General features: G+C 42.2%; 1 protein-coding gene across 1 annotated transcript; it reads left to right on the forward strand.

Annotated features, from left to right (window-relative positions):
* Positions 1 to 3,623: 3,623 nt before the first annotated feature.
* DIRAS3 (DIRAS family GTPase 3) lies at positions 3,624 to 6,098 on the forward strand. The gene is made up of 2 exons (XM_040232612.1): positions 3,624 to 3,906; positions 4,662 to 6,098. Exon 2 carries the CDS (start codon positions 4,727 to 4,729, stop codon positions 5,426 to 5,428), a length of 702 nt encoding a protein of 233 aa, XP_040088546.1. The 5' UTR covers positions 3,624 to 3,906; positions 4,662 to 4,726; the 3' UTR covers positions 5,429 to 6,098.
* The last annotated feature ends 12,156 nt before the right edge of the window (positions 6,099 to 18,254 follow it).

The raw sequence follows: 18,254 nt of genomic DNA on the forward strand, positions 1-18,254 counted from the left end.
TCTGACCTACTGCAATGCTGGATTCCTGGGCTAGGGCTCCTCTTAAAGTGAGATATTTTATATTGACTTTTGAAGTACAGGACCTGGTTTGGATGGAGAAGCTATGGTTTGTATTTTTATCATTTCTTGTGATTTCTATGTATAACCTCATAATTTGATCTATCTGGCATTTAAAGGCTTTACTTTGGGATATATATTTCCACACCCTCTTGCTTTCCTCCTCCTTTTTCTTCCTCCTCCTCCTCCTTTGTCTTCTTCCTCCTCCTATTTTTTACTTCCCCTTCGATTTTGTTGTTTCTTTGTTTTAAATGTCTTTCCTCCAAAGGCATCTTCATTCATCTTCCATATATCAGGACCCTCTTTTTTTGTGTATTTGAAACGTGTATTCTTAGTTTGTTTACTGTAAAGAAACAAATATGCATTATAACAATGGGACAAAACTAAAAAGCAGTGGAACAAAAGACATCCATGCACCCCAAGGAACCATTGTTTTCAAGCAAAAGGCGAGGCTACAGGAGAGAAGAGTAAGCTTGGTCTCAGGTCAGAGCATGACATGGCCCCTGAGGTTCACTTTCCTCATCACCAAAATGAAGGGTTTGACTTGATGGTCCTCAGGCCACTTCCAGCATGATAAATGACTTAGTGATTGGACATAATTGTCTTCAAATAGCTGAAAGGTTGTAAGGGCATCCAAAGGAGCAGACTGATCAATGCAGTTCCAGACTCCAGAAGATGAAACTGGAATCAGTGGGTGGAATGACAGGTAAACTATGAAAACTTCACTAATAATCAGAACTACCCCCAAAGAGAGAGGACAACCTGTCAAGTGCCAAGGTATCTGCTCTGGGGTAAACCGATGCCCGTCAGTTTCAGTTTCAGGACACTCTTTTCTAGTCTTATTCCTAAAGGCTTTTTGTTGTTGTTCAGTCACTAGGTCATGTCCGACTTTGCAGCCCCACAGACTGCAGCACACCAGACTTCCCTGTCCTTCGCTATCTCCCTGAGTTTGCTCCAACTCATGTCCATTAAGTCGGTGATGCCATCCAACCATCTCATCCTGTCACTCCCTTCTCTTCCTGCCCTCAATCTTTCCCTGAATCAGGGTCTTTTCCAGTGAGTTGGCTCTTTGCATCAGGTGGCCAAAGCATTGGAGCTTCAGCTTCAGCATCAGTCCTTTCAATGAATATTCAAGGTTGATTTCCTTTAAGATTGACTGGTTTGATCTCCTTGCAATCCAAGGGACTCTAAAGAGTCTTCTTCAGCACCACAATCTGAAAGCATCATTTCTTAGGTGCTCAGCCTTCTTTATGGTCCAACTCTCATATCCGTACATGACTACTGGAAAAACCATAGTTTGACTATGTGGACCTTTGTCAGCAAAGTGATGTCTTTACTTTTTAATACGCTATCTAGGTTTGTCATAGCTTTTCTTCCAAGGAGCAAGCGTCTTTTAATTTTGTGGCTGCGTTACCATCTGCAGCTCAAGAAAATAAAATCTGTTACTGCTTCCACTTTTTCTCCTTCTATTTGCCATGAAGTGACCTTTTCTGTGCCCTAGTTTCAATAGGCAGAGTGTTACTTGTGGTTTAGGAGGAATGTGCAAAGATTTCATTCTTGCTCAGAATTCTCACTGCTCTTCTTCCCTGCCCCAAGTTCTTCTATCCTCAATTTATTTTCCCCAAACCTGCTATGTTTTCCCGGTGGAAATCTGCTCTTATTTGGTTTAAATAAAAAGGTCGTTGGCCCTTCCAAAAATGCTCAAAGACTACATGATTATGCATATACAGATTTCTGTATTATTATGTGAAAGCCAATAGCTGTCTTTTATGAATTACCTATTGTATTCTAAATATCTTCTAACTAGTGCATCAGGGAGTAGCTTCTTGAATCCTCCCCACAATTCTTTCTCATAGATATCAGTTCCCCTCTACAGAAAAGTAATTTCTCTAGGATTGCACAGCTCAAGGCATGTTATCATTTCAGTTGCTCAGTCGTGTCCAACTCTTTGTGATCCTATGGACTATAGCATGCCAGGCCTCCCTGTCCATCACCAACTCCCAGAGTTTACCCAAACTCACGTCCATTGAGTCGATGATGCCATCCAACCATCTTATCCTCTGTCGTCCCTTCTGCTCCTGCCTTCAATCTTTCCCAGCATCAGGGTCTTTTCAGATGAGTCAGCTCTTCGCATCAGGTGGCCAAAGTATTGGAGTTTCAGCTTCAACATCAGTCCTTCCAGTGAACACCCAGGACTGATCTCCTTTAGGATGGGCTGGTTGGATCTCCTTGCAATCCAAGGGATTCTCAAGAATCTTATTCAACACCACAATTCAAAAGCATCAATTCTTCGGCTCTCAGCCCTCTTTGGAGTCCAGTTCTCGCATCCATACATGACTACTGGGAAAAGAGTAGATGACTAGATGGACCTTTGTTGGCAAAGTAATGTTTCTGCTTTTTAATATGCTGTATAGGTTGGTCATAACTTTTCTTCCAATATTAACATGTATTCAAAAGAAGGAAAAGGGAAAAAACCCTTTAACATTCTAAAGCTAGCTTTCTGCCTCTAAAGCATGTGTTCTTGATATCTGCCTAACACGCATGAGTCTTTGGGTAAGAAAGAAAAATTATAAAAATGTTTTCACTAATGAGTAAAATAAACTGTATCAGCTTAATGACACAGAAAGATAATATCAGAAAAAGAACAAGAGTTGGAGTGAGGAGTACTAGGTTTGGGCCTAGGTCCATCATTTATGAGCCCTTTAAACTTGAACAAGTAATTTTACCTGCTGAATTAGTTTTCTTTTGCTGTGTAACAAACTACCACAAATTTTGTGGCTTAATAGGACACCCAACTGCAAAATCTAGAACTCTCTCAAGTCGGAAGTCTGGATGAGCTCAGCTGGATTCTCTTCTTAATTAAGGATAAAATCAAAGTGTTGATGGTCTGATCTTACGTTCAGTTTCTAGAGAAGAATCTGCTTTGAAGATCATTCACGTTGTTGGAAAAATCCAGTTGCTAGCTCGGCGGTTCATGCTTTCTTACTGGCTGTCAGCCAGGGGTCGCTCTCTACTCCTAGGAGGCTGCCCACATTTCCAGTCTGGATTTTCCTGAGGTTTTTGTGACGACGACTAAATGAGAAGTATTGTACACATAGTGGTGATGGATATGATCATTGCTTAATGTTGCTGGGTGTAGAAGATACCCCTCAGCCTCTAAACACAGCATGTCTACACCACAGGAAATCCTACCAAGAGGCAGGTTCCAAAGTCTCTTATAACAGAAGTGTCAGTTGGTCTTCCTCAGCAAAGACAGAAACTGGGTTTTGTGCTGGACAAATGTTTATTGGAGTGAAGTGGATGAGATGCGGTGAGGTGTCTGTCACCAGTAGTGAGAAGGGTGCTAACTGGCCTTCCTGCAGTGAAGAGAAGGTGGCGAGGGTTGGGAAAGGCTAACCTCGCAGGGGGCAAAAAGCGAAGAAGTGGTTTGGATTGTAGTAGGTGAGAAATGCCTGCATCGCCAGCCCCGTAAGCGGACCCCCCTCAATGGGCGGGCACTTGTGAACACAGGGCCGCCTCCCACCCCCGCCCCTGCCCGGGCTGTGGGTACCTGTGTAGGGGACGCCGGGGAGACTACCAGGGGCGCGTCTGACTCGGTCAGCCCCTCACAACCCAATCCCCCCTCTGTGAGCGGTGCATGTGGAGTCTCCCAGTCTGCGCCCCCTGGCTCTAGCTAACCAATCTCAGTCCCACTGTTGGTTGGAGCATTTCGCCCGGAGCCTCCGAGCGTACTGGTTGCCGGCTGCGGCTGGGAGCTTGGTTGCGCAATTACTTGCCGCCACTGCGGCCGCGGCCAAAGCCACCTGGGCAAGGAGCGAATTTGCCGCCAGCTTCCCGCCTCGGAAAGAGGTAAAAGCTATCGTTCGCCTTTTTTTCGGGCACTCAAACGCAAGGTGTAGCGAGCGAACCAGCCTGGATTATCGCGGGGTGGAAAGCAATGGGCACGTTATCAGGGAAGCGGGTACCTGGGGACAGTTGCTGCAGGTTAGGGGTCTCTGTTAGCGTTACGAATCCTGGTCCCTGTGGGCTTCCTGGGCGCCCCCCACCCCCGCACTGCCCCCCGTGACCACACCCTGGATCGCGGTGTCTGCGGCAACCTACCCTTGCCCGCAGTGATCGATCCTTGTCAGATATAGGCATAATTTTTAATACTGCAGGAGAGAAGACAGCAAGGGCTTATTTAGGGTGAAAATGTTTGCTAACATCGCTCGGATGTGCATGTTTTAAGGGTTGGCAAGCTGTCCATTCTTGCAGTATTCTGTAGTGTGGCATGATAAAAATAGGTGCGTAGCCACCGTGAGAGTAACAAACAGGTATCGTTGGAAGAAGAGGCTCAGGGCGCTCCTGCCCTCCTCCCCACCCGCATTGCCTTTGGTGGGTTCCTGGGGTGGGCAGAGAGACAGCTCACCGCAGAGAATGGAGGAGGGAGGAGGGAAGTGGGAGGAGAGAGGAGGGAGAAGGGTGGGGTTAGCGAGCGAGTCGAGGCAAGCACCACCCCCCGCCCCCGCCCCCCCCACCCCATGTCCCCAGGCAGGCGCTGCGACAAGACATCATTCCGAGTTAGACTCCCACCCCTCACACATCCTCTCTACTCTCTTCCGTAGGCGTCCCTCACTGCTGGCCAAGTGCCTGAGAAGCAGTACACGCATCTCTCAGCTAATACCTGACCATGGGCAACTCCTGCTTCGGCCTCAAGGAACGCCTGATGAAGCGGCTGCGGCCTCTGCCGACTGTGATCGTCATCCGCACCTGCCTGCCCCAGAGAAGGAGCAGAGATTTCCGCGTGGTGGTGCTCGGCTCGGCCGGCGTGGGCAAGAGCGCGCTGGTGCAAAGGTGGGTGCGCGGCAACTTCCGTGAGGCGTACCTGCCGACCATCGAAGATACCTACCGCCAGGCGCTAGGCTGCAGCCACAAGGCGGGTGCGCTGCACATCACCGATACCACCGGTGGCCGCCGCTACCGGGGCCTGCAGCGCCTTGCCATTGCCAGGGGTCACGCCTTCATCCTGGTTTATTCTATCACCAGGAAGCAAACCCTGGAGGAGCTGAAGCCTCTCTATGAGCTGATCCGTCAACTCAAAGGTAACAACCCGCAAAAGTGCCCCGTCATCCTGGTGGGCAACAAGTGCGATGAGAGCCGTCGGGAGGTGAGTGAGAAGGAAGGTGCTGCCTATGCGTGCGAGTGGAATTGCGCCTTCTTGGAGACCTCGGCCAAGATGAATATCAACGTCCAGGAGCTGTTCCAGTTGCTGATAAATTTCGAGAAGAAGCCCGCCGCCGCCGCAGCCCCCGCCGGCACCCAGCCTCCGCAGAAGAAATCCCAGATCCCCAAGACCGCCGAGAAGCTGCTGGGCAAGTGCATCGTCATGTGAACCCTGAGCCTTAAAGATCGCGACCCTCTTCTCCTTCAGTGTGCCGAAAACATGGACCGACCCCATTGTGCTGTGTCACCTGTACATGACTGACTTTTGTGCTGTGGTTGGGTTGTAACAATTAGATGTCAATAAATGTCCCTTGTGAGTTAATAACTTTCCTTTTCCCCAGGTGAGAGAACTCGAATTGTTAAAATAATGGACATTGGAGGAGGAGAGGAAAAAAGGAACAGGTTTCATTTCAAGGATGGGACTTGGATGGACTTTAGAGAGTAATGTTTGAAAAAAGAGACTGGAAATAGCAAAATGAATTGAAAGATACCACTGCCCTTCTTGTAATCCTATTATTGTGTATTATTCTTAAACATTTCAAGTCCTGTAAATGTCTAATCATATCTCCCCATTGTGTATTAATTGTTAAAAAATACGTTTTTGCAGCAAAAGCTCTGACAGATGGCTGTGAGACAGAAATACTAAACATGATAAATAAATGAATGTCCTATGGTTGAGCATCGAGGGTGGGAGCAGAGAGAATTGTTAAAGTGGATCTTGCTTACTAAATATATGCCAGTTGTTTCATGGGTCATTTAAAAATGTTTGAGTATTCTATATCCCTGTTTAAAAAAAATTATAATAGTTCCATGACTTAATAAAGCTTTTCCTGCATGCAGTCAGCTGTAATAATTTCTTTTTCACTCAACAACAAAAATTACCCATGGCCAGTCACAACTGGTGAAGATTTCTAATAAGAATTTTATGTACAGAAGCCTATGCCCTCTTGAAATTAGCCGGGTGGGGGTGGTTCATGGGTCCCTGCAATGCAGAGCTAGTTTATATCCATCACCTTTCCTGGGCTGATTCAGGAAGAACTCCAGGCATCTTTGAAGAGGTTACTTGCTCATTCTGCTGCTGTCTCGGAGGTGGGTGGTGAAAAGCAAACTCTGCCTCAAAAGTCTTTCCTCAAGAACTACTGGATAGTGGATGAACCTAGAGTCTGTTATACAGAGTGAAGTAAGTCAGAAAGAGAAAAACAAATATTGTATATTAAGGCATATATGTGAAATCTAGAAAAACGGTACAGATGAACCTATTTGCAGGGCAGGAATAGAGATGCAGACAGACAGATCAGGTGGACACAGGGGTTGGGGAAGGGGATGGTGGGATGAATTGAAGATTGGGTTTGACATACATACACTACCATGTGCAAAATTGATAGCTAGTGGGAACCTGGGGTATAGTGCAAGAAGCTTGGCTCGGGGATCTGTGGTGACCTAGAGTGGTGGAATTGGGGAGGAGGGAGGTCTAAGAGGGAAGGGACATATGTATACATGTAGCTGACTCACTCCTTTGTATAACAGAACTAGCACACCATTGTAAAGCAGTTATACCCCAATTTGAGAAAAAAAAGTACTGGAAATAGGAAAAAGTACTGGACATGGAAGGCAAGGGGAGAAACAGGTGGGATTTGAAATCAGAAATTTCAAAGGAAGCTTTTTTTTTTTAAAGATTCATTTTATATTTGAACATAATTTTCTTTGAGAGAATATGTATCTATACACATTCTTGTTTTCGAGTATTTTTCTTTTTTCAGTTAAAGAGAAGTGGGGAGACTCTAAGTCTAGTGATTTTTCTCCATAAAATATCTCTTATTGGATAAATACTTATTGAACAACTTACATGTCTACAAAATGCCTTCTTATAACTTGATTTTTAGGGGAGAAGCACATCATTGAGGAGGAATCATAAACATCTTATCACATAGTAGAGTCAAAATTTGAGCTTAGAAAATTCATTCAGTGGCTCCTTTTAAATACACAATTATTTACAATTTCTCCTATTCACTTTCAAATCAATTCTCAACCACTAGAAAATATCTAAGTGGTTCTGCCATACTGCTTTTTATGTATTCTATTTTTAAAATAATATTTCTTAGGTAACATTCCTAATGGAGTAATTCCATTTCTAAAAGAAAATATCTTGGCTATTTTCCAGGTGAATTCTCCTTGAAAAAATGTGTTGCACTCATTGTTTTTCTTTGTAGAGGAGCAAAGGGATTACTAGGTGACAAATACTACACTTTAGAAAGGGAAAGGAGGAGATTTAATGTTGCAAGAAATGCTTAGTAAAAATATTTTTAAATTACAGTAAATATTTATACAGTCTATCTAAATGCCATTGTTTCTATATCACATTAGAGCAAATATTTATATAATTTTTGTACATGTCAATGTTCTACATTATACTACTTAATCCTCATGACAATCCAGTAAAGCAGATACTGTTATGCCCATTTTGCAGGTTGATAAATGTTACAAAACCAGTAAGCAGCAGAGCCAACATTTGAAGCCAGGTGTTCTACAGCATAGTTGGTGCTCTTTAACCACCACAATGTACGTCCATTCTAAGATGACTAGTCCAAGGACAAGTGAGTTGACACATCTATTCTCTATTTAAAGGAAGCTTTCTCAGAGCCTCCCTAGAATCCTGGAGAGAGGCAAAGAAGCAAATTGACTATTACAAAGCACAGATGATGGTTTAGAAACAGAGAAGAGAGCATAAGGTGTTGGATAACTTTTCCCTGAAGAGTTTACATGGTTGGAATCTTTTATGCCTAGAGACTTAGTAGATCTCTCCTCAAAATAATTATAAGCTTGAAATAAGCTTTACATTGTTACCTTGGAGCAGGGAAGATGTAAACCAGTCTAACAGTTCTTCCAGCTAATAGTGTTATTCAAAGAAGCTGGAACCTATAGCTTCTAGTTTTTGCACTATCCAATATAGTGGCCTCTAGCTTTATGTAACTTCTGTATTTGAAATATGGCTAGTCCAAAGTGAGGTGTATTGTAAATATACCATACATTATTATGAAAAGAATGGAAGTAGAATATCTCATAATTTTAATGTTTATTATATGTTGAGATAATATTTTAGATACAGTGGATGAAATGAAACATAGTAATTTTATATTTCTTTTTGCTTTTAAAAGTGTGACTAGTGGAAAATTTTCAATCGTATTTGTGACTCATATTTGGCTCACTTTGTATTCCTCTTGGGCAGTGCTGATACATAGTAAGAGTGGCTAGCAGAACTAATTTCTAATTTGAATCTTATTGTGCATATATTAGCTAGGATCAACAATCAAGTGTCGAAAAATGTTAGCATGTATTTAAAGTAATATTTGTTGTCAGATATCTACATAACTTCATGAAATTCAAGATTAACAGAAATGTAACAAAATACACTGAGAGGTATGTTTGCATATAAATGAATGGGAATTGAACATCTATAAGCTACATCTATAAACCTGGACCCACAGGCCCAGAACTTAGAAAAATAAATATGTCAGCCAGTAAATTCAGGGAGTTGGTGAGGATTAAAATAAATGAAAACTGAAAATATGCCCACTGCACTGATATGATGTTTTTTCAGGCTACTGATATGGACAAATCTGCCATCCATTATGATGCTGGAAAGGGAAAAGTGGAGGAGAGAAACCTAGTATGGAGATGAATACAATTTTATAAACTGGGATTCAAAAATTTAACTGACACCAGTATCATGGGTCTACATGGGTACATTCATAGATGCTCTGTTCTGTCCCTCAGGGTAATGCCCCCCAAATAATCCCCCATGTCTGCCTCCAAATTTCCTTTCCGGTCTTCTCTGCGAGCATATCACACCATGCACCCTTTTCCCCAGACAGCCTGGGCAGTTTTCTCTTTCCTCGAACATCCTATGTGGTTTTTCCTTTGTTGTTTCTTCATACAAAGAAGAAAAATTTTCTTCCATTTTCTGACCATCAGAATTTTATTCACCCTTTAAAATCCTGCCCAAATACCAACTGTCATTACCTTTGAAGGCTTCCTTATTTTTTTAAAATAATTATTCACACATGTTCCTAAGGGTCAGCAATATCCTTCCTCAGTGCCAATCCCTGGGGTACAGCATCCCTACCTTTAAGAAGCTCGTAATCGAACAAGGGAGATGGTGGGGGCGGGGAAATGCACAGCAGAGTGTGACAGGTGCCGTAAGATGAGTCCATTCTCCACCCTGCTATCATATTGATCTTTCAAAAATGCAATTTGATTACACTACTGCTGTTAAGAGCCATCATTTGCTAGCTATTCTGACAAATGTGCACAAAACTACGCAGACAAAGATGTGTTACAGCATTGTTCATTCTACCTCTGCTATTTATTGTGTGTCTGAGGGGCAAGTCCTCTGGGCATCATTGTCCTCAGATGTGAAATGGGGATGATGATAATAGCTTCTATTCAGGGTGGTTATATTAAATGAGTTAATACATACAAAGTACTTAGAATAGTGCCTGGCACATTCCAAACAATCCATAAATATTAGCTATTACTATTATTAACAGAAGACTGGAAATTACCTAAATGACTATCAATATGGGCTTAGGTACATTAAAATAATAATGAGGTGATATGGGCCAACACACAATATCTCCAAGGCTTATTTTAAGTCCGCTTCCATTTGAGGGTTAGAGTGTGTGTGTGTGTGTGATTGTATATGCATAGTACAAAACTCTTCTAGAAGGATATTCAAGTAAATGTTAATATGCATTGCCTCCAAGAAAGGCAATGACTGTTTAATGGGGAAGAAGACCCACTTTTCATTTTATAACCTTTAATACATTTTGAATTATATTGCCATGTGCAATGTTTTTCTACTTATTGAAAAAAGCCAGATAATTTCCTTATGAATCTTAGCAGGAAAGGACAGAGTAGGAACTAGAATCCAAATTTTCGAATACCAGCCCCAGTGCTTTTTAAATTGTATTCAATGTTAGTAACCCCAGTGAGAAAACTGCATAGTCTAACTGAAAGAAGAAAAAAAAAACTATTACTGTGTACCTAGCATAGGGCATTTAAAAGACGAGGACCAGATGAAGCTCAGAACCATTAAATAATTAACCTGAGGTCACACACTGGGATCACTGGGGCTGGGATTCTCCCCCAGATCTACCTGATATCACCAAAATGAACCCAGAATCAAAAAATGTGGTTTAATACTGTGTCTTTCCTTGCTTTTTTTTTTTTTTTTCTGTTCACAGCCTTGTGAGTTGTAAGGAAATAAACTAAAACCTTTGAAAGCATTGTGCACAAAACTAGGCACATAGTAAGTCCTCTGCCACTCAAAGGAATTGGACTGATGTTTTCTTCCCTCTTTAATGCTCCTGGATATTTACTCCATGACTGATGTGAATGCCATTCCACCCAACACCCTGGCCTCGGAGATTATGTTCACCTGATATTTGTAGGAGAAGCACATCTAAAAAATTCCATTTCTAAAAGCTCTATATTCAGGCGTGGGAGGTAACCAGCTCGCCACGTTAATGCATGTCCTCCTGTTTACTCCTTTGGCTCTGAAAGCTCATGTGGACTCTTTGTGAAGGCAATCATTAATCCAGAGTGGGAGAGAAAGAGAAGGATTCAGAGAAAAATTACTCGTAATTGCAGAGCTCTATTAGTATGTTTTTCTCTGCAACCTGGAGCTGAACATTGTGCAATGTATTTGTTCCCAGTGTAATTTAAATGTGAATTAAGCAGTGCTATGAGGCCAGGCTGTTTGAGGACAAGGCAGTTCATCACATGTTTGGAATTATTGCTTGAAAATGTCCACCTGAGTGAAAAATGCCTCCTATCCTGCTGGTAGAAGCACTCCTTAAGATACTAATATCATATTAGCTCTGCTGTTCTTAACCAGCTAGCCACCTCTGAAAACTTCTGTGGACTTCAGTTCATCTTTGAAATGAGAGGACCTCAAACTCAAGGTCCACAGAGAGCAAGTAGGCAGTCTCGATGATAATATGCAGGAAGTTCCATAGGGAACTGCCTCTGTCCAGTTCTACTGGGAGATATGGACCCCAGTGTTATAAATTTTTTTCTGATTTTTGTGTTGAATCTCAAAATTTTTAAATATTGACAATTAATTAAAAATTGTTGGCACAAAACATACACATAGATCAATGAAATGGTATAGAGAGCCCTGAAATAAACTCACCCACTTATGGTCAATTAATCTATGACAAAGAAGGCAAAAATATACAAGGGAGAAAAAGACAGTCTCTTTAATGAGTAGTACTGGGAAAACTGGACATCTACATGTAGGAGAATGAAATTAGAGCATTTTTCTCATACCATAAACAAAAATAAACTTAAAATTGATTAAAGACCTAAATGTAAGACCAGAAACAACCTCCTAGAAGAAAAGATAAGCAGAACACTGTTTGACATAAATCTCAGCAATATTTTTTTTTTTCGGCTCTGTCTCCTCAGGCAAAGAAAACAAAAGCAAAAATAAACAAATGGGACCTAATTAAACTTAAAGGTTTTGCACAGCAAAGGAAACCATCAATAGGAAAAAGAGAACCCACTGAATGGAGGAAAGTACTTACAAATGATAAGTCCAATAAGGGATTAATCTCCAAAATATACAAAGGTCCAAAATCAGGTTCACATGATGCTGTTCCCAATGCTAGAAAACATCAAGATTTTATGCAGAAGTTGGGGTAGTTGCCTTGTCTCGGATTCTGTGTACTTTGTCCCCAAAGTGGCATGACATTCCAAGAATCTCACCAAACCTCTTATGAAAGCAGAATCTTCATCTCTAGTTCTAAACCATAGCTCAATAAAACCTCAAACTTTTTCTTCTTTGCTTGCAACCCACTCACCACATCTTTTCTTTGCCTGACTCAGTTTAACCCTTACTTTCTCAGTTAACCTTCTCTGACTGTCCTGGCTAGATTATATCCCCAGTGTAGCTTCCCATCACACCGTATCCTTCCCCTTTGCATCATTATTTGTTAAGTAGTTTTACAACCAGAGAAAGTATAAGATTGTGAGTATGAGGCCATGTGTGAATTTTGCTCACTGGCGGTACTTCTAAAGTCTAGCACGATGCTTGGAACTTAATAGGTGCTGAATAAATGCATATTAAGGGAGGAAGCAATATTTTATAAAGGAAACTGAGGCTCATAAAGGTTAAGTTATCTTCCCAGGGCACAGAGCTAGTGAGGGGCAGAACCAGGATTCAAGCCTAGATTTGCCAGATTCCAAAATCTCCTAATCACTATAACCAAGAGCATAGCTCCATGTTCTATTCTTAAGTTCACTCTCTTGAGGGAGAGCACCAGTCAAACAAATCTGAAGGTAGGATTTTGTTCTTAAGTCAAAGTCATCAACCATCTTTTCTGTACAGATTGAAAACAAGAGCTAAATATATGCTTTGAAGTGCAATTACCCCATTGTTGCTGGGAAACTTGTCAGTTTGAGGTTGTCTTCATCAGGTATGAAGCTGAGAAACTTCTGGGATGTCAGGTTCTAGTAAGAAACAATTTCCTGGCAGAATAAGAAATAAAATTCTCAAGTAGACCTCTTGCCTCCCCAGAACACAGCGGGGAGGATGGTATCACCAAAAGGCCTTGGAACTGATGCATGATGTTAGGCCAGGAGCTTGAGGAGGCCATGGCAGGTGCCACAGATGAAAAATGGAAGCAGGCTCACGACACAAGCAGGTACAAGTGAGCCACCCAATGGGGCTCCTAATCCAAAGGGAAGTAATTGAAAAAATATGAAATAAATAATAATAACCAACATTTATTGAGCTCTCCACATGCCTATCTAACCATCCCTTCATTTATCCAAGCATCAAATTTTATCTATTTAGCCATCCATCCCTATACATCCACCTGTTCATCCATCCATCAATCCACACCCATCAAATATTTACTGGGGGCCTGTTAGGTACTGAGAACTTTCTTGGTGCTGAGAATATGGAGATGATTGCAGCAGATTGAACCCTTGCCCTCATGAAACATACATTCTAGTGGGATGGAGAGTAGAGAGAGGAGACAATGAGCAAATACATAAATATTATACAATATAACCTCAGTGATAAGTGTTATGAAGAAAAAAAAAACCAGGATGAGGGGACCAAGACTGTCAGGGTAATTTTTTAGATAACATGGCCAGGACATTTTGCTAAGCATAGGACAAAACATAATTGTATGTAATTTTCCTCTGCAGTGTATACTAGAGGACACTGGATGGTAGTAAATTAGTTTCCAGGAGTTAGATTCAAATTCAAGCCCACCTGATGCCACAGTCTACGCCCTGGGCACTTTTGTTTTTCAGTCCCAGGGATCTGAGCTGGTCAAAGCTGAGCCAGATAAATGCTGGTGTGTTGCCGTAATTTTTTTCTCTAGCACAAATATTTATGAAGTTTGTATGATGTATGACACACTGCACCAAACTCTGGGAAATAGACTGTCCCTGCTCTAAAAGAGCGCATAGTCTGGTAGGAATGTGGACAATTTAGAATAGAGCAGAGCAAACCCTGGGTCTTCTGTAAGGGTCGGTGCTGGGATAGGAGCTCTAGAGAAGGCTGGAGCCCCTCAGCCTGACCGCCCCTGCCCACCTCTGTGTTCAGCCCTGCCTTCCTTGGATCTCACCTCCTTTCACTCACCTCTTGCCCCAGTGCTCCACCCAGCCTGCCCCCCTCATGGTTCCTCAAGTCCACCCTACTTGCCCTTGCCTCAGACTTTTCACTACCCACTGCATCTGCATTGCTTTCCATTCCCTACCCAATTTTCTTCAAAGAGTTATTGTCATCTTCATGTACAGTGTATAATCTCTGCTCCTGTGTTTAGGCACTGTCTCCTCCACTTGAATATCAGCTCTTCAAGAGCAGAAATTTTTTTTTTTTTTCAGTTTTATCTTCCTGGCACCTTGAAACAGTGTCTGACACAATACAGGTCCTTCATGAAGGGAAGAATGTACAAATGACTCGCAGTGGGCTTGATGATAGCTGGGGGATTCAAATGTAAAAATGCAAAAGCCTGGGCCCCATCCTGGGGAGTTAGTAATTTTGGAGTAAAGCCTGAGCATCTGAAATTGTCAAATGCTGAAAGTTAATTCTATGGCACCAGAGCCAACTGTTAAATATTCAGGAATTTTGTGAGCTGGTTGCTAAATGCAGCCATTGTGAAAAATTAGATTATATAAAGCCACAATTATGTTTAATTATATTTAAAACAAATATACTCAAACTTGAAATACCCCAAATTCATCACTATAATTCCTAGGTATTTTACTACAGATTACTATTATCTGTGCTCTCGGGTTATGTTGACTGTATTTGTACAGCAGAAATACTCTACAGCATGAGCTACTGTGTGGCCCTTCCCAACACTATTCAGTGATGTCACGTTGATAGCTTGAAATTCGTCACCACAGAAGTATTTTCCATGGATGGTAGCCTGCCAGACTCCTCTGTCCATGGAATTCTCCAGGCAAGAACGTTGGAGTGGGTTGCCATTCCCTTCTTCAGCAGATCTTCCCAACCCAGGGATCGAACCCAGGTCTCCTGCATTGCAGGCAGGTTGTTTACCCTCTGAGCTATTGGGGAAGCCCATGGAGTATTTACCCCCTGGAAATTGCTAAATGCTACAGATTAGGTCTTGGTCTATCTGAAGAACCAGCCATTGAAGATTTACCAGCACACCACTGGGCACCCTCAGGTTCAAGAACCACTGACAGATGGACAGAGAATGGATTCAAATCAACGGTGCCACTCGTTAGCTGACGCTTTGGAATACTCTGGGTGGTTCCACTGGGCTTGTGCTGTGGTTCTCAAACTTTCAGGTGCTAGAAACCCTTTATGGTGTTAAAAACTATTCAGGACCCTCAAAAGATTTTGTTTATGTGGGTCATATCTCTGGATATTTATTGCAAAATACTGAGTTAAAATGAAAAAATTTTTAATATGCTTATTAATGGAAAATAATAGTTTTAGTTTAAATAAACATAAATAGTATATCTTTTATGAATAATAAATGCATTTTCCAAAACAAAAAAAAACTTTAATGAGAAGCTGACATAGTTACATTTTGCAAACCCCTTGTCAAGCTTAACAGAAGACAGCTGGCTCCTTATACCTGTTTTTTCATTCAATCTGTTAGAATATGGCCCATTATGGAGCTCTGGGAAAACATCACTGAATTCTCATGAGAGAGTGAAAGTGAATAAAGCAAATAATGTCTTAGCATTACTATGAAAATAGCTTTGACCTCAGGCCCCTTGAAAGGGCCTTACAGACCCCATGGGTCCTTGAATCATGTTTTAAGAACCTCTCATGTAGCATAAAAAGTCCAAAGTATGCAGGGGAGGAACTGACGGATTGGAGATAAAGCATGAGAGAGAAGCAGGGTCCAGATGGCATCTGATGGAGTTCGTGGAGAGCCACTGAGGGCTTAAAAGCTGGAGAGTGACAAGGTCATTCTTTTATTTTGGAGAGATCATGGGTTATAGTGAGGAAACTAGACTAGAAAGGCTGAGAGGGGTTTGGGATGGGGACCCAGCTGGGAAGTTGTTACCATAAAGCAGATAAGACATGAAAGAGGCCTGAACTGAAGTCATGGCTGTAAATTTGGAGGACAAGTGTAGCATGGTAGAGTTGAAATGATTTTGCAATGAACTATATGTGAGGGGAAAAGAAGGGAGCGAGGGTGTACCCATATTTCTGCATTGGGCAGCTGAGTGGGTGGTGAGTAGTCCAGGGTAGGAAATAATTAACTCCACTTTGCACTTGTAAGCAGAGTTTTCTAGTAGGCAGTTTCCAGGTAGGTCAGCAAATAGGAGAGGTATCCAGGCAGGGCAGAAGTGGCCTGGGGAAATCACCCAAGGCTTAGAGGGACATACTTATTTGACTATGATCACACAGCTTCTAAGTGCCTAGAACATTTTTCAGCAGGATAACACATGAAACTGTTATCGCAGTGCCCAGTACACAATGGTTATGTAAATAAATCGGTTATATTTTGCCTTCATTTATTTATTTTTCTCTAACTTGCAAATGAATTGTGTAGGTGGTCCCCCTGCAGTCCACTCCACAGTTCCTGAGGTTCATTTGCAATAGTATAACGTGTGGGCTAACACAAGAGGCTTAATGCAATTTTCTTTAGGCTGAGGCCAGGAAAATTAGTAAGATTGAAACATATTAGGTAGCTATTCTGCAACTTGCAATGGAAAAATCTGAACAGAGTAAAAACCTGGGAGCAGGGTATCAAGCATCAACCTCTCTGCCCCCAAATGCTTTAGGAGCAGAAGAAATCTGGTGCCAAGTCAGCTACTGCACAGGCTCTGTGTGTAATGAACACTGATACTAACCACATGATTGATGAGGGACAATTTAGTCACAGGGTGCCCAGAAGGGTGAGGGGTATGGTCAGAAAAGGCTCATATAACTGTCATTCAGTCACACATTTACCCAACAAATACTCGTTCGGTACCCAGCCAGAGACAAAGCAAGATGCTAAGTCCCGTGGGAGTTATAAAGCGGGATGAAATTAGGATCCTACCTTTAAGGAATTTACAGCCTCTAACATGAATAAGGAACATTGCTTGAACTCTTATATTATGCTAGACACTGTTCTAAGCCTTAGACATGTGTTAGGTCTTTTGATCTTGACAACCAATAGTATAGGTTGCACGTTATTATTATCAATACAGTTCTCATTATTCACATGGGAAAGCTAAAGCAAGGGGAAATTAAGGCACCTGCCTAAATCTCTAGAACACGTGCTCCCAATGGTGAGACAAGTGAAAATCTCTGAGAGAGAGATCAGTGTAATCATCGGTCAGATCAACTAAACCTGTAACATGTCTTCACCAAGCAAGCTTGCTTTAACTATTGCTACAAAAACCTTGCATGTTCTCCAAGCATCAGGTAGCTTAAACAAGTTGTCCAAGTTGTTTGTCAAGAACTTGGAGCCAGCTGTGTCCAGTTTAAGTTCAAGCCAGTTAAGACTGCTTAGGACCACAGCCCTCTGATTGGGCTTGCACAAGTATTTGCCCATGACCTTTTGACATCAGAGGGCCCAAAACTCCACCCTCAGAACATGCTAATGTCTCCATTTCTTGAGTCTTCAGCCTATGAAGAAGCCTATAGCATAGTTCCGCCTGCACAGAACAATGATTACATCACTTTCTAATTTCCAATCACCTTTTCCCATGCTTCCCACGCCTCAGCTTTATCCCGTAAATACCCCCAGCCCCTCATTTCAGGGGAGGCCGGTTTGAGAGTTCTCCATCTTTCTGTTTGGCCACCTTGTGGATGAGCCCTTTGGCGCAAAGTTTGGCATCTCAGCATTTGGTTTGCAGTATGTGGCAGAAAGCAACCTATTTAAGGAAGAAGAGGATGTTGGGCGTGCACCCAGTCTTCTGTAGTGGAGCAGGCCAAGAAGAAACTTGCAGGTAGGAGCGTATGAGACTGCTCTAGGGCACAGGCAATATGTGGAGTGTAATGGGAGGTGAGCGGGAAAGCATGGCGCCAACCTGGCACAGCTGCTGCTGCTAAGTCGCTTCAGTCGTGTCCGACTCTGTGTGACCCCATAGACAGCAGCCCACCAGGCTCCCCCGTCCCTGGGATTCTCTAGGCAAGAACACTGGAGTGGGGTGCCATTGCCTCTCCAACCTGGCACAGAGATGGCCCATATATGGCCTATATATATATATATATATATATATATATATATGCAGTAAAGAGTTAGAGAATCTTTTAAAGCACAAGGGGTTATATAATAAAAAGAATAGTTTAGAAAAAATGACACAACAGAAGAGTTGAAGGAGAGGGAGAACGAAGGCAGGGAAATAAAGGTAGGACCCCAGTGATTCTTTGATCTTCCTTGAAAGAAGAGTTAGGGTTAGCTTGTTTCTGCAATTGACATTCTTTATAATTCTCACATTCAAAGTAGCATGTACTCACTATGGGTTTCCCAGGTGGCACAGTGGTAAAGATTATGCCT

This window comes from Oryx dammah, unplaced genomic scaffold (genome assembly GCF_014754425.2).
Source record: "Oryx dammah isolate SB20612 unplaced genomic scaffold, SCBI_Odam_1.1 HiC_scaffold_28, whole genome shotgun sequence".
NCBI classification, from domain to species: Eukaryota; Metazoa; Chordata; class Mammalia; order Artiodactyla; family Bovidae; genus Oryx; species Oryx dammah.